Below are 23,696 nucleotides of genomic sequence, written 5' to 3' on the forward strand. Positions count from 1 at the left end.
GGAAAACTGACAGTGTTTAGCAGAATAGTTTATGAAGTGCCCCCTTCATATTTTTGTCTAAGAAACGAAATACATGTCCGGTGGTATTCAGGTTCCACCAAACAATTCTGCATACATAGTCTGCTTGACGTTAATATGTAAGTATTTCACTGTGGGACAAATAAAGGACATCTAGTCTAATCTATTTATTTTATTTTTTATAATTTGGGTCATTTTTGCGCCTCTCTGTGCAATAGCGCCTCCTTCCGCCGTTTTTTCACACAAGCAATATTTTTTTAAGTTTAATTTCAGTTGTGGTCAGGACTGTTCTGTTCTGTCATTATCTTGTTTATTTCTAAAAAGAATCCATTTAGATAATGTAACTTTAATCATTCGTCAAGTGCGTTCAACTCTTCCCGACGAAGGGTAATTGATATAAAGCTTGATTCATTTAAGAGATTAACTACTATCGTCGGTTATCTGTATTCTTCATTAGATTGAGCCGCCATCTTTACCTGAAGGGAATTTAAATCGCGCTTCTGGCCCGTTATCCTCCGCCTAGTGTTTGAGCTCGCGCTCACGCTTGAGCATCTGCTGCCCCCTTGCGCTACAAAAGTGAACAACACCACTACTTCTTTTGTCTAGTACTGGAAACAACAAGAAGCCTGGGGAAGTCTAATAAAACCATGTCCTCGTTTTTATTGCCCAGTAGGTGGCGCGCTTGGTTTGAAAATGATGGACGTTGACAACCAAACCAAATGATAGAGCGGAGACTGACCCCTAGTGGCACTAGTCGATATCAATAGAGGCATCAGAATCAGAATAGAATTTATTGCCATGGTCAGTGGGGGTTCCACCAACTAGGAAAGTGCTTCGAAATAAAATAAAATAAAATAATTATTGGAATTATTCAGGCTAGAGAGCAGGAGTGCATGAGTCAGGCAGTGGAGCAGACAGTCCTGAACAAACTCGAGATGATCCTGCCGTCTGAGTCCATCTATAGCAAGCTGTGCTGCCCGAGCGAAGGGGAGCCCACTTGTCAGGAGCATTAGAGAGGCACCGCTCTGTGTAGACAGGGCAGGTCGGTGACAGGCTGGCTGGAGAGCAAGGTGGAGGTCAGATGCACAGCATGATCTTTAGCCACGGCCTTGGGCATTTCAGGCATCAAGGGAGAGACGAAGAGCAGAGCCACGGAGTCGCTGTAGTTAAAGCCATTTTGACACATGCTGGAGTCTGACTCGTTCGCCTGGAGGAGTGGAAGACACGGAACACTCTATGAATCCAGGAACAGCAGTGACAACACAACAAAGGAAAATGCAAATAATTATTGTCCACATGTGCAATCACGAACCAGCAGGGGGGAAATCTTTTATTGTCTTTATTGTTCATAACTTTCCATGTTAGACACCGAACACAAGCAAATGAAAGAGTGACGTAGAGCCGAACAGAACAGAAAGAAACAACACATCACAACATTAAACAGTGTTTTTGAGGAGCGGCGGAACCTAAAGCCCTTACTGAGCACAATCACACGTTTCACACTTTTTTTTTAATCCTTCACATTTAGCTGGAAATGATTGTTTGGTTCCCCAGTGAAAACCCTTAAATGTTTAAAGCAGGCTTCAGTCATGTCAGTGAGAGCGCCAGTGAATGCACAAGTGGCTTGAACACCATGTTGCTGTTCCTGCTATAGAAGAACGACTCCAGCATTTCAACACTGAAACATCCCTCCATGCAGTGTGTGAGTGTGTCTGTGAGGAAGGGGGCTGTGTGTCAGACGTGCACGGTGACACAAGGGGTTTGTCGCATCAATAAGAAAAACTACAGAGCACGTCGAACAATCTCAAAGTTGGTGACATCCCACCATGGGGTGCTGATGTGCTGACATCTACAGTGGGTGTTAATTGACTGTTGAGTGAGACACGCACATTGTGCTGATTGTTATTCATATTCGATTATATCACATGCAGCTCTCAGTGATGATGATGGCGATGATGATTGTCCCTTGGAGGATAACAGTAACATTGTGTGGCTCCTTCGTGGACAGAAGGTGAATTCCGGCGACACACAGGTTTAACCAAGACTGGTAATATTCGAGCGTCCACCAGGGGGTGCTACAATGCGATGGCCAGATCTGCGAGGGACGTTATCGTCAATCTGAGCCCCTGTAAATAGAGAGAATAGGAACCTCAGTTGCTACAAACACAGTTCAGCACTCACTCCTGTAACAAGGCTTGAGAGCTGTTACCTGATAGGCTGAAGTTGGACAGGTGCAGATTGCGCACTGGCGGAGGGAGGTGTGAGGTCGGTGAAGTTTTGGCAGAGGGCGAAGGAGTGATGTATTTTGGAGTATGAATGACGTCATACACAGGTCCGTCATACTGGCCGCGGCTAACACCCTGCTTACATTTCACCTGAAGACAATGGAAAGAACTGGTTAGAGCTGACGCTTGAACATCTCGACACCGTGAACCATGACAGCACGCCTCATATCAGCATCTGAGTCGGACGTCATCTGACATCACATGCTAACCGACGTGTTGAAATGCAGCAACTAGCGTCTTGTCAAGACAACACCTGAGCCAATTTTGTTTTTATTAAAAACTGTTTTTAGTAGCTCTAAATGCTTCAGTAAACCGGAAGGGCCCGATGCATCGGCCATTTTTGTAGTCCCAGTCGCTATTGTGTATGTAAATGGAGTGTTTCAAGTGTCAACTTTAATTTGATGTAACTTTGAGATTACAAACATTTATATTATATGTAAAACTACTCGATCAGTCGGTGGGATTTAATAACTGAAGAACATATTTGCCCCTTTACATTAAAATCTTTATTCTAGAAAGAGGCAACTCGGAGTAAAATGGTTGATAAGTCCTTCACTTCATCCATGAGAACAGCTCTCTGTACCTGGTTTCTGAACTTGACTCGCTGGTAGGCAAAGTCGGGGAAAGGCTTGCGAGAAATGAATCGGCCGGCACCCTTCAGAGCCTGCAGCTTCCCGTCCTCACACACCACCCGACCGTGGCTCAGCACCACTGCGGGTCCTCCGTGACACTCCAGACCTTCAAATATATTGTAATCTGATGCCTGGAAAGAAGGAAAAGGAGGGCAAATACAAACGGCATCAAGCACTGTAATGGAAGTGGAAACTCTGAGCCAACCATTCAGAACAGATATGCTGTATAAATCTGCTGCGCTTGCGAGCGTGAGCCAAGTATCCTTGGACATAAAACATGCAGGATAATGCAGCAAAGGGGAGGATGTAGGGATGAATAAATAAAAGGCTTGGGGCATATAGGATCAGTGAGAGTCTAAATACAGGGGGAAGGGTGGAGAGCAAAGTGTGGGTGTGGGGTGAAAGGGGATTATAACCTAAAGCAGAGCCCGTCTGGATCAGGCTGTGAGGGAGACACTGCAGACTGAATACATTACCCACTGTCTGACACGCCAGCCATTTTACGATATTAATCATCACCATTTATGAATAAAAACACCATTCATTGTAGACAACAATGAGTAAAAATAGTTGCAGATGAAGTCATGGTCCTTTCCCAAAGCAAAGATGATGCCACACTGGCAGACAGACCTCAGTGTTTGTTATGAACCTTTAAAAAAAAAGGCTCATAATTCATTCTCCTCACATTAGGGACCACTCTGACCTCATTCAGTTGCCTTGTATTACACACGCATGTTGTGTAGGGTTCTAATCTTCTGAGATAGATTTGATCTTCTTGTACGATTGTTCTGCTGCTGTATTACCGAATGATGGACTTTGGTTGCGAAGGTTTTCATGCTGTCAGGGTCCCAGATGACAATGTCAGCGTCGGAGCCCGCTGCTATCCTTCCTTTTCGAGGGTACAGGTTGAAGATTTTAGCTGCGTTGGTGGACGTGACAGCCACATACTGGTTCTCATCCATCTTCCCCATGGCCTGAAGGACATTAGGGTATAGCAGTTTAGCGCACAAAAACACAGTTGTGGAATGAAAAATGTTCCTAATGGACTCACCACAGCTTTGTCCCAGACGACGCTCATCCTCTCCTCCACCCCATTGATTCCTTCAGGGATAAGAGTGAAGTTCTCTCTGCCAATTGCTTTTTGAGACGTGCAATACGCACAATGTGCACTGCCCACGGCCTGCAGGTCGCCACTGCATCGTATCAAACAAGCTTAAGGTTAATAATCTCTCAAGAAGATATAACACCTGAAAAAAACAATAAGCTTACCATCCATGTTTGAGGCTTTTGTTCACTTACTCGCTTCCTAAATCCAATTGAATCACTCAATCCGTCAATCCGGTTAAGCCAGATGCAGATCTGTTACACACCTCACCAAAATACCTCATCAAGTAGCTGAGTGTGAGGAAAGCATCGAATGACTGAAGCTTGAGATCTGTTGTTGACTCAAGCAAACCAATAAATTTGATCTAAGTTTTGATCCAGCTTGAGATAAGTTTGGAGAGAACCTGGGAGAAAACCTTCAGCTGACCTTTGGTGATCATCAGCAAACAGAAGTGAATGAGGTTCACCTTGTCACTCGTAGGCAGCGGCTACGTATACATATATATATATACATATATATATATGTATGTATTTGCATATTGACACTGCTGGAAGCTCTATTTCCACGTCTGCTAGCTAGCTCGAAGAAAAAAAAAAAAACAACAGGATGGATTTCTTCGATGGCAATATTTCTGATTCAAAGACGGAGCAAGGCCCTTTCTGTCTCCTCAAGGTGTGTCACTTGGTGGCAGCACACACAAATGTTTCCCACTTTTTGCAGCAGCAAGACAAGCATCTGCTCAAGGAGACCATAAAACTGTGTGATGTGACTGTTTCTGCTGCAGTCGCAGAGCAATTCTGTTAGCGAGAGTCAGTTAGGGTGAGTTTCATTTGTTGGTTTCTCATTTTTCTCTCGGTGAGAGATGCTCTGTCGTCCACTGGACATTGAGAGTAGTGCAGCTGTGTCTCATAATGCCAGCTGAGTTCAGATTGTTTCTCATTTGAAAACTGTCACAGACTGTTGATTATATTTACAGAATAGTGTATGCCACGGAACAGACATATTTCAATAAACTATCAGCATTGGTGGTGAACTAAGAAACCATTTTGAGATATGTTAATTAAACTTTATGATTCATATTGCTAAAACAAATGGAGGGCAAAAATATTGTACTAAAAAAAAAAGACAATGTGGGTGGAAATGAGTGGGTTGGTGAGACGTTCCATGTGACAAAACTTGTGTTCCCGTCACTGTTTTTAAAGTAAAATAAAATGACAAATCTCACGCATGATCAAGTTTTGCCTGAATATTTTTTTTACATTAAAACTGTTCTGTGTCTTCGGCCGGTGCAAAAAAAAGAAAACCATCCTAAAAATGTCTCTGTAATCCAGATCAAGGGCAGGAACTGCATGACAACAGCTCTCCAAGCACGGAGCAGAGTTGGATGAGACGATGGATGAAGGAAAAAGAGAGGAGGAGGAAGAATGAGGCATGCTGGAGCCAAGGCAACTAGTGATGCAGGATTCAAGATCCTCAGCTATTTTTAGCATCAAAGGCAGTCAGGAATATACTGCAGGAGCAGGCGGTGTGTAGCGTGCATCAGACCCATTCATTGCAGTGTTGAAAATGCCTGCCTTACCTCTATAGATTCCTACTTCCATGTGATGTCATGTTCACAGACTCTCTAGTTATAAGTAACCTTTTCAAATTCATGAGATAATGAAAGCCACCTGTGTAGGGAAATGTCTGTGAGCATAATGGAGCACATCACGCGTGTTAAAGCCGGAACCAGATGTGTGAAAACAGTTTGTTTATCATTTTAAATAGTTTTTCTCCAATGATCAAGTCTGTCCCACCATCTGTCAATGCACCTTCTCCTCACACAGTCACCTTCTTCCCAGCTGTTTTTTTCTCCTTCATTTCATCATTTAAGCTTGACATTGTGGCTGATATCACATGTTCAAGGTGAAAACAAACAAAAAGGTTTCTCAAACTGTTATCCTTCCACGGGTGTCGCAGTGAGGCCATGAGAGCTATGAAGCAGATTGAAAACATCAGTGGGATTTTTAAGTTACCTGGCCAGAAGTGTGTTGAGATGATCTGGAGTTGTGGGGTCAGGACTCAACGGAGGAGAGGTAACATAAGCGGCGGCCTTGGCCCAGTTTTTACTCCAGTAATGAGACCCATCGGTGGCCAGGCTGGCTGTTATTGGCTCGCCATAGACGATAGCTCCTGGGTTGTCCATCAAATACAAACATAAATGAACACATTTTTACAACAGGTATTTATTTCAAAGTTCCATTCGAAATGAATGCACCAACCTTTCCGTCTTGCCAGGGCGATGGTGTCACCAGCACTCTTGCTCATCACTTTGGAGATGTAGATTGGACAGTTGACCCGGTTACCGAGGGTGATGGCTCGAAACACTGCCTCGGCCTCCACCTGAGAGGAGCAAGAACGTGTTGAGATGGGTGGGTGGATGGATGGACGGAAGGATGGATGCGCACCTCTTCAGGCCGACTCAGTGGGTGGCCCTCAGGTCCAGTGATTCCCATCTCCAGTATTTTTGTCTGTTCCTGAAACATGATCAAAATGAGTTGTTTGAAGATCACGTAACTGTCACTGGCCATTTCCTGTTTGTTTTATTTTGCAGATCCTTTTGCTGTTTTTCTGCTCAGTTTCCGGGCGCTATTGTAACTCTACCCATCAAGTCAATAACGAAAAAAGGTGTCTTGTTTCACTCCATTCGGGACTCTCTCGTTTGCCTTTTTCTGGTTGCTAATTTAATGCACATTTGTTTTTCATTCCTTTTTCTATTGTCTTTTGCCACACTATTCTTTTCGACTTGGCACGACCTTCATTGGAGGACACTCTTATTTATCAATTCATTCCTTGGTTCCCTCTGCTCACAGCACAACATTATCTTCAGGTAGTGAAGCAAACCTGAGAGATGATGACCATTTCCAGCACGTAGCTTTTTCTAAAAGCCGATAACTTGTCTCTTTTGTTATTGTCTAGTAACTTCAAAACGATAAATGATCTTGGTGCCACATATTTCCTCAATTTTTGTATTTTAAAGAGAGAAAGTGGCTTGTTTAAATGTGTATACTGTAGAGCAATAGCAGTCCATCATTGACACCTCCAATGAATCCTCCTTTCCTTTCTTTATTTCATTCTGGAAATCAGATGAACACACCTGGGCGATGAGGTCTCCATTTTCAGCATGAACCATCACCACAGCGCCAAGCTTTTTGAGGAACGACATGGCTTCATACAGCTGTGTGCAGACAAGGTTTAGAGTCAGAGTCAAGTTAGAGATATAGACTGGTCCATGTAGACACAAACCACAGCTAAATACCTGAGTATCTGACATCTGGTACACATCCTTGTATGCCATGTAGACCTGGAAGGAGTTGATACCTGACAAAAACCACACTATGTTATTACTTGTTTATATACTTTCCTATTGTAGTGTAATTATAATAATATATATTAGTACACTGCGGTGTGTCTGTCTCACTAGTGACCCTTTTTGAGTGACACATTCGATCTGCCACATTCCCAAACAGCTCTTACACCAGCGTTCGATAGATTACAAGGAGAACATTAAACACCACCACAGTGACTGATACAAGAAGTCAACAGCGTATTCCACTGAGTTTCCATTATTATAGGATTCAGGCTTTTGGCTAACTGTTTCCTAAATTGGCTCATGTTGTTGTTGGGAACAAGTGAGGATGCACAATGCTTGTGATGCTGGAACTACGTTACCTTTGTCTTGCACCAACAGCTCCAACTCATCTTTAATGTTTTCATTCCACTGTGGGATGTCCACGTGTAGTGAGTAGTCGCAGCAAGCCTGCTTATCCGCAGCTTCCTGCCAGACCTCAAACGCCTCCAGCAGACTTTCCCCAGGCTGAGGAGTCACATGGTCGACTGAGAAGAAGAGAACCAGAGTTAGATATGGGTTATTTCGATAGCATTTTAACCACAGCAGCTGAAGAAAGAAAATATATTTGGGGTCAAAACAGGGCTGTGGTGTACATTAGTGAAGAGGTTCACAATTTGATACTCACTGATCATTGTTGTGCCTCCGGCCAGCGCCGCTTTGGTGCCGTGAAGAAAGTCATCAATGGGCCGCGATCCACGGAAAGGCTTCATCAGGCAGGTGTTGACATCTATGCCTCCAGGAATCACCATGCGGCCATTTGCCTCAATCACCTTGATGCCATCTGGAACATCCAGATTCTCACCCACCTGCCTGAGAGGCAACGGAGCAATGTAGGAATGGATATTGACAAAAATATATGGATTATTATTTTAGGAGTGTTTTGCACTTACTTGATAAGTCCATCTTCGACGTGGACATCGGCATAAAAAGACTGGTCATCGTTGACCACGCGTCCGCCTCGGATCAACAGCCCTTCACTCTAGACACAACAAGTAAAACAATATTGCAATATTCAGTTTTTCATTGGTGCTACGACACAGGCATCGGTGCCTGTTATCTAAAGCCCTGAAAGTCGATCTGGATCAGTTCCCCCTCCAGAAACTGGTGAAGGAACAGCACGGTGCACTTCAGATTCCACTCCTGAATTTAGGTCATTCACATGGGATGAAAGACGACAGTTCCTGTTGGCTTTAGGGTTAGCAATTGTAATCTGCTGTCACCTTCATCATTGGTGGCTTTGGAATGAAGCTCATGCAACACATTATGACTCCAGCATCCTTTCGTTTCAGTTGGTGGACTGGACGGATAATTACAAAGAGACGTGGCTTGAAAGAATATAGGTAAAAACAATTAGCTAAATTTTAGTTGGAAAATTATGCACATCCACAATGAATCATCGTTTTGATAATATAATGATGAAAAAAATAATCCTTCTGAGCATAGCAAGAAATGGTTGGAGCTCAGCCAAGGATGAAAGATTTTACGTTTCCATGGCAACCACGTCACCCTCCTTCACCCTCACTCACATTTATCATTTTTGTTCCATAACTTGAGCAATGTATTGTATTGTTCCAGATTTTTCAAAACAATATAATTTGCTGAACTCGATGCCGTCACATCAACAGTTAACAGTGCCACTCACTTTGACAGCCGGCAGAACCGTCGACATGACGCTGTAAAAGGCATACTGATGTAGCCACAAGCTAATGTATGGCTGTCCGAGTCTCCGAGCTACATTTTAGGGACCTGGCTGCTGCTTGCTATCACCTGGCTAAGAATTTAATCCGGCATTCGCGGCAGGGATTTGTGGAGAGGCGGACAGCGCCTGCTCGTCGAGCCGGCGTTCTCACCGTTTCATGGGGGAAACTGTTCTCCATGTGCTCGCTGCTCATTCTCCCGGGGACTCTCGAACGATCCGCGTTTCCCTCGAAGCTACTGGGACAATCGTCTCTGATGTTTGAGAGAAAGATGAAGCTGCCGCCGTACAGGAAGAGAGGTGCGCGCGCCGACCCAGGTGACGGTGCGTGCAAACGTGCGCGGCCCCGATCGACGCGTGAGCGCGCGCGTTCGAAGCAAAAAAAACAATGCACACGCGTGTCGCTGTCCCTTTCAGCACCACTTCAACATGTGCCTCGCACACACGCTTGTCCCAGTTGTAAAGGCGGGCCAGTGGATCCACGCGTTTGCAGGTGTCATTTATTTGACACTTTTTAAATATACTTTTTGTTGCTTGTTTTGTTTTTTTTTTTTTTTACAAATAATTGTAGTTTGGTCCTCATAAATAAATAAATATATAATAAATAAATGTATACTAAATATTGTCTGAATACACTGGATAAACATGTTTTTGTTCCTGTCAAATATTTGGAGGACAAGGTTAAAATTGAGGAACTATAAAGGCAACCAACCCCAGAGGAGCTGCATCTTTCAAAATAGTGGGCCTCAGATGATGTCTGAGTTGATATCGGACGGCAAATGATAAAGGAGGAATGAGGTCATGTGGGTTTATTTTGCTCTATGTTCAGGATGTGGCATTAAAGTGTCTTTACACAGACAGAGATCCTTAGATTGTTGGAGAATTTTTATTAACTTGGAAAGATTCCATAACAACGTTACCTGCATCCACAGAAAAGTGTGAGGGCCAGGACAGGGACCTTTGATGCTTGACATATAGGCTATATATAAGTGTATATATATATATATATATATATATATATATATATATATATATATATATATATATATATATATATATATATATATATATATATATACACTTATATATAAGTGACTCCCCAGTTACTCTTCATGACGTTTTTTACGAAATGTTTTAATGTCTTTTTAAGTGGTACAAAAACACACTTTAATAATAATACACTGATAAATTATCACACTTAAGGTTAATGTATTTGTATACATTTCAACAAGACAACTAACAACTGTTTACGTGGATTGTAATACTTAATAAAAGTTGACACAAGTCTTCAGAGCTTTATTGGGATTCTGAGTTGATGCTTTTAACTGCAGTGCTGTAAATAGACCTTTAGTAATTTCCACTCATAGCTGCGACCAAAGCATGACGCTACCCCGCTCCGAGTGAATATGGATGTGTGACCTACATTGTGGTGTCAAGTGAGTCACATTCAGCCTCACCTTTTCGTCTGGCGTTTCAGTGGCAGCGAATCTCACTCGAACATCCGACTGCCCCTGCTTCATCTCCGTCGGAGAGCTGGTCGGCGAGCCCTCACGGGTATCAGCGGGTGTCTGACTCACCGGGTCAGCAGCATCCAGCAGCCGCTCCCTGCTGCCGCTTCTCGGGGTGCGGCTCCCCTTCCGCCCGACCGCGTAGTTATCGAAGTCTATGGTCTTGCTCTCGAACGCCCCCTCCACCGAGGTGAACATGCCATAGGTTTTCCTCTGGTTGGGTCCAGTAGTGATCGGGGAGGCGAAGTAGACCGGCAGCTCGTCCTCCCGGTTCCATTCTCTCCTGCAGTCCGACATTGTGACTTCCACCAGAACCTGAAGCGATGGAGAACCAGCAGCGCTCACTGTTGTGTCTAACCGGGTCACCGTCAGTCCCGCCTCCTGTCAGACAGCGGCGGAGGCTCAGGCAGAACTCGGGGCACAATTCTGCCGTCTGCTTGTCTCTTTGTCTCCCTGCACCCCTCTTCTTAAAAGTGGGGGTGCAATTATGACCAGCCGAGAGGATTAAAGCAGCAAATGCTAACCCACATCTGTAAAGATTGGCTGATGCCCAGCTGTTCTCTAATCTTGTCAATAAGCTGCTTGAGCTAAATCGCGTTACATTGTACTGACAAACTGTTATTTTTGACTTCCATGGTGATATTTGTGTGAGATTTTGAGTGCTTTCATAAAATATAACGAGCCTGCTGTTACCTTAAGTGCGTTTAGAATATTAACAACAACTCATGACCGAGTGGTATGTGGTTCCGCGACACTCGAGTTCACCTCATTCAACTGAACTTTTTGTTTTCATGTGAAAATGAAAATCATGAAGTCAAAACATTTATTAAATCTAACATTTAGGTTTAATGAAGACCATAATCAAACAATTATATGATCAAATTCTTTATCAATTTAAAGCATGAAATCTTGAATTGTTCGTTTTAAACTGAAATGATAAACTCCATCCACCAGATGGCGGTATTCTGGCTCTAGCGCTGGACAGGCTGTTTCCCAAAAAACGAAGATATCTACTGTCGCTTGTTCACAGGTCAAAATGGCGAAAGAGACCGATGGAGAAAAATTGATTTTAATGGAAAATGGTTTAAATATGATTACTATAGTTGTGGCAAGAGGCTAACTTTATTGTTATTTTTGAGTGATTGAAATGAGATTTCTGATAAACAGGATTTCATACAGGATAACATGTTATTGCCATTTTATGATGCCAAAAAAGTCACCTTGAATGCATGTCTTTATTTGACCTATAAAGAGGTGTTCAGGCTGTGCTTTCTGGCAGACTGTTTACTATCAGGCATAGATTATGTACATTCTGCTTAGACTCTTATTTCCTTTTCAAGGAGTGCCACAAGTTTTGGTTTTTTTTTTTTGGTTATTTTTAACATCTGTATTTCCTATCAAAACCTTGAGAGAAATTGCCAGAACAAGACAATAAAATTTTTGTTTGGCGTGTATCTCCTGTTTTTCATGAATACTTTTGGCCATCACAGAAGGAGTTAGTGTAAATTATCATTACAAGTGCTAGTATTATTGTTGTTGTTGTTGTTGTTGTTGCTGCTGTTGTTGTTGCTGTTGTTGTTGTTGTTATATAATCATACATAATTGAATAATATAGCAAATTCAGCAATAAAATTGTCTTGTTGAATTTAAATTTTTTTTTAAAATTAACTTATTTTACTTGTTTTTACTTTTGTATACTGTTTTCTATTTAGCTTCTAAAAAATTGTATGTAATCAGAAGAAGAATACGGAGCCTTTAGAAGAGTTGATTATTTCGTTATATTTTTATTTTTATTCATTTTCAGAAGTTACATGTTCCCTCAAGCAAGACTCAGAACCTTACATTTCTCCTGGTTTGATGACAAATATCCAATCAGCGACTTCTTTCCTTCAAGTGACATATGCTTCCTCCTATGCGAGTTCAGTCTATTTTTAAGAGGGTGGGTCACAGACTCGTGGGGTTGTTTTTGGACCAGAGAAGCATGAGAGCTCCAACCCGCTCAGCTGTTTTTGGGGAGCTAGAAACATTCAACAAACAACAACAAAGTTCAGGGCGAGAAAGTCATTCACATGGAAGAAGCCAAAAGGATTTAAACACCAAGTAAGATTTTCCTCGTGTTCTGCGAGTGCTGAATGTTAAACAGGTGTCGAGCTTTGACAAGGCTGGCTGTCTAGACTTCTCCTGACTTGTGCAGTGTCAGTAGCCAAATATTCCCCCCATGTGAGGGGCTGGTTCAACTGGGTTCAGAATTATGCTTCATTCAAGTCGCTCCAAAGTCAGAATGAAACTTGCCAATGTAGGTGAAGATGTGTAACTGCATGTCTATGTGTTTACATAAGTGAATTAAACTGTTCTATATTTAGGTGTCTTCAAGTTTTGTTTTGTTTTCATTCACTAACAGATGGAGGACAATTTACCACCAACACCAATCATCACTTCTAAGGCCCAGGGATCATTTTATCCTTTTCCACCTGAGGGTCAACTTTCTCCTGACTCTAATACCTCCTGTGCTGCTGCCACATTCGGCTCACCAACAGCTACCCTCACAGAAGAGCACTCTCCTTCATCCCATCCACCTTCAAACCCAGTTTCCAAATTGATGGATTCCACAGGAGTACCAAAGTCTGTGGCCCCTGCTGCGTCCTCTACCCCTGTGCCTGAGAGTGTGACAACAAACCAGTCTCTTGCACAAGTTTCCAACCTGGCTCCTTTTTCCAGAGTTAAGTCAGCACCTTCCCTGTCAACCGGTTGTCCTTCTTCTACCAAGCCTGTCAGACGAACCTTTGCCTCCGTGGCCAAGCGGGTGATTATAGAGGAACGTCTCAGGAAAGCAGAGGAAGATGAAGCCCTAGAGGATGAAGGTAGGTTGGAGGAAATGGATCATGTTACACTTTTTTGTCAGAAACAACTTGTACGGCTTTACCTTTGTTAAAGGATTATTCTGTAGCCAGATCTAATACAGGGCTCAAAACCCTTGGCTTGATGTACCAGTGTGTTCTGAACTAGCTGAACAACGTTTAGTGTCTTGTCATGTTTGATATGGAGATTGATATTCAGCTTCATGGAACCACTTTTTCTCTTATTGCAGACCATTGGGTAAATGGCTATATTTTAGTAGGGAATCTTCTCATTACGTGTCATTGTCCATTTGCGACTGAATATTCACCAAAGAGTTGTAGCTGCAGAGATGTAATGTAGAAAGGTTGGTCCCACACATTTTCACATCTTCAAATCCGGCACTACTTAAAGAAAAATCACTTACAAGCAAGCAGTTCTTTGTTTGTAATGGATTCTGGGATTCTAATAGCATTCTAATGCATTTCTTTTTCCACGTCTCATGTTCCCCACTGGGTTCTTGTTATATTTCTTTCACATTTAAAAAGTTCAAAACTGAGTATTGGTTGGAGATCACAATGCGTCTTCCTTTTGTTTTTAATGAAAAGACAGAGACATGGAAAATATAGAATTACAAAGTTGTTTTAACTCTTGAAAAAGAGTTTCTATCTTCAGTGTAACTTAAGGAGGACTAAGCGTTGTGATTGGAGTGTCTTTAAAATTGATATTGAACACCTATTGAACAGGTCAGTCTGTGTCCGTTTGCCCGAAACTCTGTATTGTTTCACATATTTACGTTAGAAAATGTCTATAAGCCCCGCCCATTTAAAGCGCCTTGTTTCTCGGGAGCTGAATGCTCCTTCCTTCAACCTTCAGCCTGACTTTGCTGACCACTGCTGTCAGTAAGAGGAACTTGGAACCAAGTGTGCTGTGCAGCCAACTTACCTGTCACTCCAAACGACCAGACGTGCGCTGCCCTGTCCATGTGCTGTCTTCACCATTGCCTCATGTCATGTCAACATGAGCATCATGCGGTGGTATAGAGTAACACAACAAAAAGAGCCATTAATAAAAGGCATGATGGCATGAGCTCATAGACTATTAAGAGTAGAAATCCATCTGAAAACTTCAAAGACAGAAGCAGATCAATTGGGATATCCAAGGAGAGCACACTAGTCTGTGTGATAGGAGTCTAATAGTTGCACTCTTGACCCCACAGCTAAGCATAGTTGGCCAGTCCATTCCGGTCTGAAGACTGGGGAAAAAAAAGATAACTGAGGCAGAACTGGAAAACCGTACCAGATGAATGTCTAAATAAGATGAATGCAAATATGTCTATAATAAAAGAAAGGACCTGAAATGGATGGTCAGAACGAACAGTCATGATAGAATTTGAACTTCCTGATGCACATGACAAAATAGTATTAGGTCGTGCGGCAAGTATTAGCACTGTCGATAGCTGAGATGTTGACCATTCTCTGGTTTTACTCACATGATCTCATTACTCCTCAGACACTTTACATTAGCTTTTTTTTTAACTCTTGTCAGTGTTGTCTCACATCAAAAATGTGGTCAAAAAAAGGTGATCTGCATAATGCAGGACTGAATTAATTTCTGCAAGTCTCTTCAAATTCTTATGTGTTTTTTTTTTTTTTTTTTTTTAAGATGAAGAACCAGAGGAAGATCTGTCAGTTGATCAGATAGTGGAGAAGGCCAAAGCTGGTGATGCCCGAGCTCAAACCCGGGTGAGTGTCAACATGGGAACACAGAACAGCTCTTGGCATTGTTGCCAGTTGTGTTACGAGTGTGAGTCTATTTCAGTCCAGCTGGAAGACGAAACCATGCTTTCTATTAGATGCACGCTTGTGCAGAATATGGAAGCGTTTTTTATGATGTCTCCAGAAGCATTGAAGTTTGCAACAGTGATTCAGTTTTTTGTGAAATTAAAATACATATATGTGTTTTGCGGTGGCATTGAGAGTGATGAAACACTCTCAGAGAATATGGTTGGAGACGGCTTGAGATCAGTCGTGCAGGAAACCAAACTATAAATAGAAATACTTACCATTCATTCCTCAGCTGGGGATTATAAGGTAACCAGCAGTTAACATGTAGCTCATAAATCTCACAACGATACATAAAATATATTCCACAATAACAGAAAAGAAAAATGAACAGAAAAAAAAGAAATTGACTGCTCTTTAAAAATCAAAGAAATCAGTCACCCTCTCATCCAGGCAGTCGTTTTCTTTGCCAAAAATGTATGACCAACAGGAACTACATTACGAACTAAAAGTATAAAATTGTATTTTAAAGTGATCATGAGTAGAAGCCCTCATAGCCTCCAGCCTTAATAAGTGCTACATTGGAGCTGAAGAGACTCAGTTAACAACAATCAATCCTCATCGATGAGTTCACATCTTCCTCCTCTCCAAGACGTGACTGAAACTTTTTCAGAGCTAGTCACAGCACAAACTAACAGCTTAATACCTCTATTGTAGCTTTCATTTACCAACATCGCTTCACACATATATTGTGTAACATAAAATTACTAAATTTGTTGCCTTGAGAATGATTTTCTCAGAACAACTTTGACTCTTAATAATAGTTCATTCATAATTATGTGTACAAAAAAGCTACTTGTAAATGTATGTATTTTTCATTTATTATATTTTATTGTAAATGGTGACCACAAGTGACATTTTAGCACTGGCACCTAAAATGGAACTGAAGTGACTCGGTGTTCTTCACAGGCTGATTAGAGTGACGCAGCGGTAGAAAGTCTTGAATAGATGAGTCAGTTTTAAAAACTATTTAATCGCACATTTTTACTCTGACATTACGCACGTGGTTGGATAAATGTGTTCGTGAATCTTTTTCCGGTCACAGTCCTCTTAAGAAATCTAAGTACACAATGATGCCATCTTCTAGTTCTCCAGTACGTCAGACTCATGTCTTAAAGTTTATGAAATAACATATATTGCCTGTGATGTTGTTGACTGTCTGTAACACAAACCCTACTGACAATAACTTGTCATGTAACCTGTCACATTGACTGTGTATAAGAGGTGATCGAAATATAAGCATTGATTCATTTTTATTGTATATTTATTTATGCATTTTGAGATTTCTGGTGTTCTGGTGCACTCATAAAAATAAATCATTTAAGCATCAACATTATGGCCCATCAACATGGACAAACATTTTATTGATAAAATTCAAGTATTGAATGTTGAACTATCCTCGCTCTTTTTAATGTGCTCCAGTTTAAACATCCAAATTCCCCAGAGAAGGCAGTCTCCACCCTTAATATTCTGTTCCTGTGTGCGTTTGTTATTTGTTGTATTAATATTAAGAAGATGAATAAGAATAATAATCAAGTCATGTTTGGAAATGCAACTGTACAGTATGAGTTATTATTAGACGGAGATCACATGATACTCCTCCAGAGCTTTCTTCACCAGACTGACAGACTGAACACACACGCTGGAGATTATGACGCCGCAGCCTGTAAATATTCACTTCTCTCTGAGCGTCTTGAGCTACATGGCTGAAGATTAACACTTTTTACGCCATTGACATCTAAATTTTGTTTTTGTAAGGTTTAAGCCTACAATAGGTGTTGAGACTCTTGTAGTGACTGACTAGTGTAAAATCTAACCAGCTGTAACTTCCCTTGATATGTTATTTTTGGTATCATGAACTTGTAGTTTTGTAGTTCAATATTTAAACACTGTTGTGGAAAACGTTATTTATTTATCCCAGTCAGAATACTGGATTCTTGAGGAGAGAAATTGAGTGTCATATTTCTATGTTTCTCCTCAGCTTGGTCAGCACTATTTGATCCTTGCTCAAGAGAAAGACGCGGATGAGAATAATATTTTGGCTGTTAACTGGCTGATAAAAGCAGCAAAGCAGGGACGGAAAGGAGCCAGCCGACTTCTCCAGCGTTGCTGGATCCAGAGAAAAGGTTCCTCAGCGAAGGATGCAAAGGCATCATCTATTTTCTATTGAAATGGTTTTCCATCTGAACCAGGAATTACTCCAGAGAATGAGGAAGATGTCCGCAAGTTGGCTACGGAGAGCAAGTTTGAGCAAGCCGTGCGTAAAGCCGCCATGATGATGTACTGGAAGCTCAATCCGGAGAGGAAGAAGAAGGTGGCGGTGGCCGAGCTCCTGGGAAACATCGGCCAGGTCAACACGGTACAGGGTGAGATGGACAAGTCCGACTCTGGGGCCCCTATTACATGCCTCTGCTCACAAGAGATGCACTACAATACACTTATTTTCTGAAACTGTATCTGCATAAAAAAAATGGGCGGTTCGTTTTGCTGTGATCCTTCATCCTTTTAAACATTTTCCCAAGCATAATCGGTTACATTTTGTGTGGCACGCAAGGTGTTTTCTGCTCTCCTGGAAACAAGTGCTAATGAGTGAAAAAGCGCGTCACGTTGCACATCATAAACATAGCAGCACCATTCCTGAATCATGTCCCGGGCATATCTGGTCACTTGACCCTGTGATCTCTTTGTGATTTGACTATATGCAGCTGTCCGGGGGAAAGGTTCGTGTTGCGCTCAGGAATTCAGTGACGTGTTTGTAACTCACTACATTTGTGGTCATTACACCTCACCGTTAGGTGGCGCTCCATCCAAGGTTCCAGTACCGACTTCAGGTCAGACCCAGAAGGTGTTGGAAAGTATGGTCAGCAATGAGGGTGAGCAGTCAGATATAACAAATATTAATATTGTAAAAACTGTTTTTCACAAGTAAATGAAATTCACTATTCAGCTTTAAAGATATTTTATATAAAGTTGGGAATATGTTTCTCATTGTTGTGGGAGACATTAACATAGAAACTTCTTTATGTATATGTATATCAGTAGTTTTCAACCTGAAAATGTTCAAATTTTTTTTCCCGCTCATATCAAACAATTTGTGTCTCAGCTGGTCAGATGGTGGACCTGGACGGTTTTGTGGAGATGACAAAAAACTATGCTCAGGGAATCACTGCACCTCCCGCCAAAAGCAATGAGTCGATGACAGACAAGACAGAGTGTGCTGCCGGCAGTCCTGAAAGTGGAAAAGAGGTAACGTCTGACTGAGTGAATTCATTTCAGAAGAATGTTTGTATGACTGTTTTTAATGGGAGGTCGAGGTGACCTCTGGGGGTAAGAAGCACCACAAGAGTTCTTGGGGCTTTGGGGGGACCGGGATGATGCTGGATACAAAGCAAACAGGAGCCATCAAGAAAGCCATGGCGATGAAATCGCGCTTCATGGTATGACCATGATATAGTTTGTGCATCAACACAGGTTGTTTCATTGCTGTCCTCGCTCCCTTCAGTACTTGCAGTACCCAATGCACACTGTTGTCGAGATTAAGGAGCACCTGGTGGACTGGGCCTCCCGGGCTGGAGTCCAGTGGCTGAGCACCATCATCCCTACCCAGCACGTCAACGCTCTGATCTTCTTCTTCATCATCAGTAACCTGACGGTGGATTTGTTTGCCTTCATCATCCCGCTCCTGGTCTTCTATCTCTCCTTCATCTCCATGATTATTTGCACCCTGCGCATTTTTAAAAGCAGCAAGGTCAGTACTCCTTCTCCTTCAAGATCTTCTAGGTCAAAATGAGAGTTACCACAAAAGTTATTAGTCATGAGGAAGTAGGGATTGAACATTATACATTATAACAGTTTTACTTTTGAATCCCAAACGGTTAGTATGATGTGCTGCACAGGGTCCATATTCCCCATATTTCGAAGGGTAATAACACTGAAGGTCCTCCTGTTGTTTCAGAGCTGGGAGAACTTCAGCGCGCTGACATCCCTGTTGACTCATTTTGAACCCGGACTGGACGTGGAGCAGGCAGAGACCAACTTTGGCTGGAACAACCTGGAGCCCTACATCTATTTCATCGTCTCAGTCTTCTTTGTCATTTTCTCCTTCCCCGTGGCTGATAGAGGATGGATTCCCTGCTCAGAGCTTTCTACTGTGGCCATTTTCTTCACTGCTATCAGCTACCACAGTCTCAGCCCCACTGCTGCCACATATGCACGGCGGGCGATGGTGATAGAGGTCAGAGGGCAGACGACATGCAAATTAATAATTAATAATAACATAAATAATCATCCTTATTATTTCAATAAGATTGACAATTGAATGAGGGATCGAGAAGCATTATAACCAATAAAACTGACTAGAGTTTTGATTCCTTTTATCTAGGTTGCGTCGTCTCTGTGTGGCCTGACACAGTTTCTTCCAGAAAACATGACTGTGCTTTATAATCTGGGACGCACCTTCGCCACTCTGCCACTAGGGGACTCAGTGGAGCTGAAGCTCAGCCTTCCCTGCCTGCTCTATGTTTATCTCATCTTCCTGTTCTTCAGGTGAGTGAAGCTTTGGGGTCAGACGCTCTCTATCTAAGTGTGTGTGTGTGTGTGTATATATATATATATATATATATATATATATATATATATATATATATATATATATATATATATATATATATATATATATATAATATATATGTATTTTTAGCCCATAGTCATGAGTTCAATAGATCGAAGGATTGGACTACATTTAAAAAAAAAAAAAATGTTCTTCCTAAAATTAATGTTGGACCTTTAATGAAAATAAATATGACACATTTAATAAACACCATGAAGCTATTCAGTGATGGCCACCGTCCCTTGGACTTTTAAGTGGCATCAAAAATGTTCTGCCCTTGGTGTTCTTGGATTTTCAGTTTCCTTTCCTTCTCCTTTCCTTCCAGCATGGCCCGGATGCGTGGTTTCCGGGGGACTTACTGCTTCTTGGTGCCGTACCTGGTGTGTTTCATGTGGTGCGAGTTCTCCGTGGTCCTCCTGCAGCATTCCTCTGCTGTGGGTCTGATCCGCACCTGCGTGGCCTACTTCCTCTTCCTGTTTGCTCTCCCCGTTCTGGCCTTCGGACTCGCCACCATGCTCTTCATCCAGGTCTTCAAATGGTTCCTGGAGCTGGAACTGACCAAAGTGATCGTGACCCTGGTGATATGTGCGATCCCCGTCACTCTGCGCCTGTGGACTCGCTTCAGCATGTCTATTCTGGACGTCTTCCGCTCCATCACACACCGTGGGCCGGTGAAGCTCATTCTGCTCTGTATCTCCATGGTGATTCTTCTTTTCTCTGTCTATGTTTATCATGCTGAGGGACAGAAGGTCTACAACTCCACTCTGACCTGGAACCAGTACAGTAGTGCATGCGGGCCATCAGCGTGGCAAAGTAAAGGCATGGCCCAAACTCAGATCATCTGCAGCCACCTGCATGGACACAGAGTGACCTGGACCGGACGCTTCAAACATGCCAGTGTGGTGGAAACAGAGAACGGCGCCCAGTCAGTCATTAACATGTTGCCGGTGTTTATGGCAGACTGGCTGCGCTGTCTCTACGGCGAGACCTACCCGAAATGTGACCAGAGAAACATCTCAGTGGCAAACCTGACGGCCCCCGGTTCTGAAGCAGTCGTTTCTTTGCCTTTGCTACTTCGTATGCAAGAAGAGGAAGAGTTGTGTCAGATCAAGGCGCTGGCTAAACACAGCTGCCACGTGAAGCGTTTTGACAGCTACCGGTTTCAAGTGACAGTCGGTTTGATCAGCCATTCGAGTGTGGAGGCGGAAGATCCAGCCAAGGACATCATCCTGATGGCCAGTCACGAGTTCCGACAGGTCTTACTAAACCTCAAACCTGGTAATCTTGTGGAGTTTAGCACAAAACTTGAAGGTAAACTGGGAGCCAAATCTCCCGCTTTCGAACTGAAGGCCATCCACTGCCTCGACTGTGAGTCTTCTCCGCTGACTGGAGGCCGCCAGGTGAAGATCGAGAGAAACTGGAGAAGAACTACAATGAGAGCTCTGAAGTTTGCCTTTGATTTTTTCTTTGCGCCCTTCCTGTCGGCAAAGATCACCGGCTGATGTGACTCTAGTTCAAATGTAAGGCGTTTTTCAATCCATGTTTGGATTCAAGAGAGCCGCTCTGTTATAGTGATGTTGGCCTTTTACAATGGTGTCCTCTGGAGTAAAATATCTTCACAGAAATGTATGAGATAACGCAATACTGTGTTGACTGAATCAGCGGGGTTTCTCTGTGTGCATCAGTGACATCAACATCAGTGTCTTACCAGTTGCTCAGGTCTTTCTTGAGTATTAGTTCATAGTATATTGGAGGATGCTCTTCCCAAAGAATATGCATGCATACATTGATGTATGTTTACATTGATTTTCAGTAAATACCTGATGTAAATAAGAAACCAAGACTTCATCACATAGATGTAGATCTGTGCTTCAAATGACCTCAGGCATCATTGTCTTAAACTGCTGACTGTCGAAATACTCGCCAAGAAGACATTAGCACCATGGGCAACCTGTCGAATGGAACTCAACTACAGCCCACTTCAGAGGATCTTACTCCAACAGGTAGTTTACACCCCGCGTTCATCCAATTGGCTAGTATTTCAGTAGTGTAGTTGGTTTGTCAGTGCTGCATATTTGCCCTAGACGGCCACCAGAGCTCATTCAAAGATGTATTAGACGCTAATTCTGCTAGTTAAGAGTTTAAGGACAACAATTCCTGTTTCAAAATGAGGGGGCTGTCAAATCTGGCAGGGATACAAAAGCACACACAACTCTGGTTATCAAGCAGTGCGGATGTCTTTGCTGCTGCGTATGCCCAAAGAGGAAGGGTTGTGTCATCCTAATGCCCAGTCAAGAGGTCGTTCAAGCACCTGGGGTCACCAGTGAACCTTCAGCTGAGGTTCGACCTGGGGTCAGGCTTTGAAGTGTGTCATCTCTGCATTTGCAGTCATCTTGTCGTGGGGTTCTGATTTTCAAAAAATCTATTTTCACACCTTATTTGGGCATGTTTTTGTTGATGGAGTTTACAAGTATTGAAAATTTTTCCACCTGTTTCTTGGAGGTTCGCTGATTTCAGATCTGTTCATGGACTGTGTTGGGTGATGCAAAGCTAGCTGGAAAGTTTGCACCTTTCGTTATCAGGGCGAGGCATGTAATTTTATACTGACCCATTTGTCACTGTGCTTTGTAACATCTTTATTGGTACAGTGGCACATGCTGAGTTGTCCACTTGTTGTCTTTTAAGTAGTTTTCATGCTTCTAATGGACAAATAAAGATTATTTTCACCGTTGAGACTCTTTGTATATTTGAAAACATCAGACCACTAATATACAATCATGGGAAGTTCTTGGGTGTTCAAAGTCTTACAGAGTCTGTACAGAGCTGCAGGGGAGTGCGTTACCAGAGAATAAGTTTCGATGGCCAGAGAGTCCATACTTCATTTTACCTGCATGGAAAGTACTTAAGCGTGTCGCTGTGATGAGGTCATATAGGTAAATGGACAGACAATAGAAGACACAAAGACAGGAAGTGGAGTAGGAATGGTAGAGATGAAGATGCTCCAGTTTTCATTGAGTATAACTTGTATAGACAAGAGGTTGGTCAGTCTGTGGGGAAAAGTCTGGAGACAGCCTCTATATGTCCAGACCACCTCAGCTAGCTTTAGATGGTGTGGGCACGTGGAGAGAAGAGACAAAGAGCAAGGAACATGAATACACTAAAATCATATTTTACATTTTTTATATGAATGACCAGAGAAACTGGCAGACCTCAAACAATAATTTATTTTACATAAATAGTGTACGGTATAGCACAAACATCACGGTTGACGTTGGCATGTTGTTGTGGAAGATGACTGGCTTGACTGTACTTGTATCTGCTGGTAGGTATATGCACGCAGCCTTTGCTGTGGCAAGCTATTTTAGATCATAATTGGTCATGTCAAACTCAATGTTTGGGGGTGGCATCTGATCCACAACTTCATTTTGTTTTACCCACTGAATTATCAGTGAGTGTCCCCGCAGTGGTAAGATCACTCCTCTCATGCAATTACTCTGTATCACCAAAAGGCTCGCCTGCCTTGACTCACATATCAACTTAAGTACCATCTCATTCCTAACCCATCGGGTTCAACATGATGTTGGTCCGCCTTTTGCAGCTATTACAGCTTCATCTCTTCTGGGAAGGCTGTCCACGAGGTTGAGGACTATGTGCAGGCCACTTGAGTTCATCCACACCAGACTCTGTCTTCCATGTCTTTATGGACCTTGCTTTGTGCACTGGTGCACAGTCATGTTGGAAGAGGAAGGGGACGCTCCAAACTGTTCCCACAA

The 23,696-nt window shown here is 42.6% G+C and overlaps 2 protein-coding genes across 4 annotated transcripts; one reads left to right on the forward strand and one right to left on the reverse strand.

Annotated features, from left to right (window-relative positions):
* Positions 1-1,338: 1,338 nt before the first annotated feature.
* On the reverse strand, positions 1,339-10,974 carry LOC128753645 (dihydropyrimidinase-related protein 1-like). 3 transcript variants are annotated; one of them, XM_053855534.1, is made up of 14 exons: positions 10,585-10,973; positions 8,322-8,410; positions 8,057-8,241; positions 7,752-7,916; positions 7,339-7,400; positions 7,177-7,257; positions 6,488-6,556; positions 6,302-6,422; positions 6,056-6,212; positions 3,987-4,128; positions 3,739-3,909; positions 2,887-3,066; positions 2,228-2,393; positions 1,339-2,144 (listed from the first exon to the last, which is right to left on the reverse strand). In XM_053855534.1, the coding sequence occupies exons 1-14, from the start codon at positions 10,930-10,932 to the stop codon at positions 2,053-2,055; spliced, it is 2,028 nt and encodes a 675-aa protein (XP_053711509.1). In that variant the 5' UTR covers positions 10,933-10,973; the 3' UTR covers positions 1,339-2,052. The 3 variants fall into 3 exon arrangements, with proteins under 3 accessions (XP_053711509.1, XP_053711508.1, XP_053711510.1); XM_053855533.1 differs by having other exon boundaries at positions 7,177-7,400; positions 10,585-10,974; XM_053855535.1 differs by lacking the exon at positions 10,585-10,973 and adding an exon at positions 9,282-9,445 and having other exon boundaries at positions 7,177-7,400.
* Positions 10,975-12,916: 1,942 nt separating this feature from the next.
* Positions 12,917-21,425, forward strand: LOC128753575 (wolframin-like). Its single transcript, XM_053855357.1, has 12 exons — positions 12,917-12,931; positions 13,403-13,496; positions 15,136-15,215; positions 17,296-17,440; positions 17,507-17,680; positions 18,110-18,187; positions 18,418-18,560; positions 18,629-18,751; positions 18,817-19,062; positions 19,270-19,548; positions 19,696-19,859; positions 20,249-21,425. The coding sequence occupies exons 1-12, from the start codon at positions 12,917-12,919 to the stop codon at positions 21,423-21,425; spliced, it is 2,718 nt and encodes a 905-aa protein (XP_053711332.1).
* Positions 21,426-23,696: the final 2,271 nt, after the last annotated feature.

The sequence above is a fragment of the Synchiropus splendidus genome, chromosome 2 (assembly GCF_027744825.2).
Source record: "Synchiropus splendidus isolate RoL2022-P1 chromosome 2, RoL_Sspl_1.0, whole genome shotgun sequence".
Taxonomy (NCBI): Eukaryota; Metazoa; Chordata; class Actinopteri; order Syngnathiformes; family Callionymidae; genus Synchiropus; species Synchiropus splendidus.

What these genes read in the sequence shown, in the direction of transcription:
- LOC128753645 (XM_053855533.1), bottom strand. Translation starts at nt 10,932, where the DNA reads ATGTCGGACTGCAGGAGAGAATGGAACCGGGAGGACGAGCTGCCGGTC. An exon ending in CTGAAACGCCAGACGAAAAG is followed by an intron (nt 8,411 to 10,584) that starts GTGAGGCTGAAT and finishes TGTTGTGTCTAG; the next exon opens with AGTGAAGGGCTGTTGATCCG. An exon ending in CTCAACACACTTCTGGCCAG is followed by an intron (nt 4,129 to 6,055) that starts GTAACTTAAAAA and finishes GATACGATGCAG; the next exon opens with TGGCGACCTGCAGGCCGTGG.
- LOC128753575 (XM_053855357.1), top strand. An exon ending in TGAAGCCCTAGAGGATGAAG is followed by an intron (nt 13,497 to 15,135) that starts GTAGGTTGGAGG and finishes TTTTTTTTTAAG; the next exon opens with ATGAAGAACCAGAGGAAGAT. An exon ending in CGATGAAATCGCGCTTCATG is followed by an intron (nt 18,752 to 18,816) that starts GTATGACCATGA and finishes CGCTCCCTTCAG; the next exon opens with TACTTGCAGTACCCAATGCA.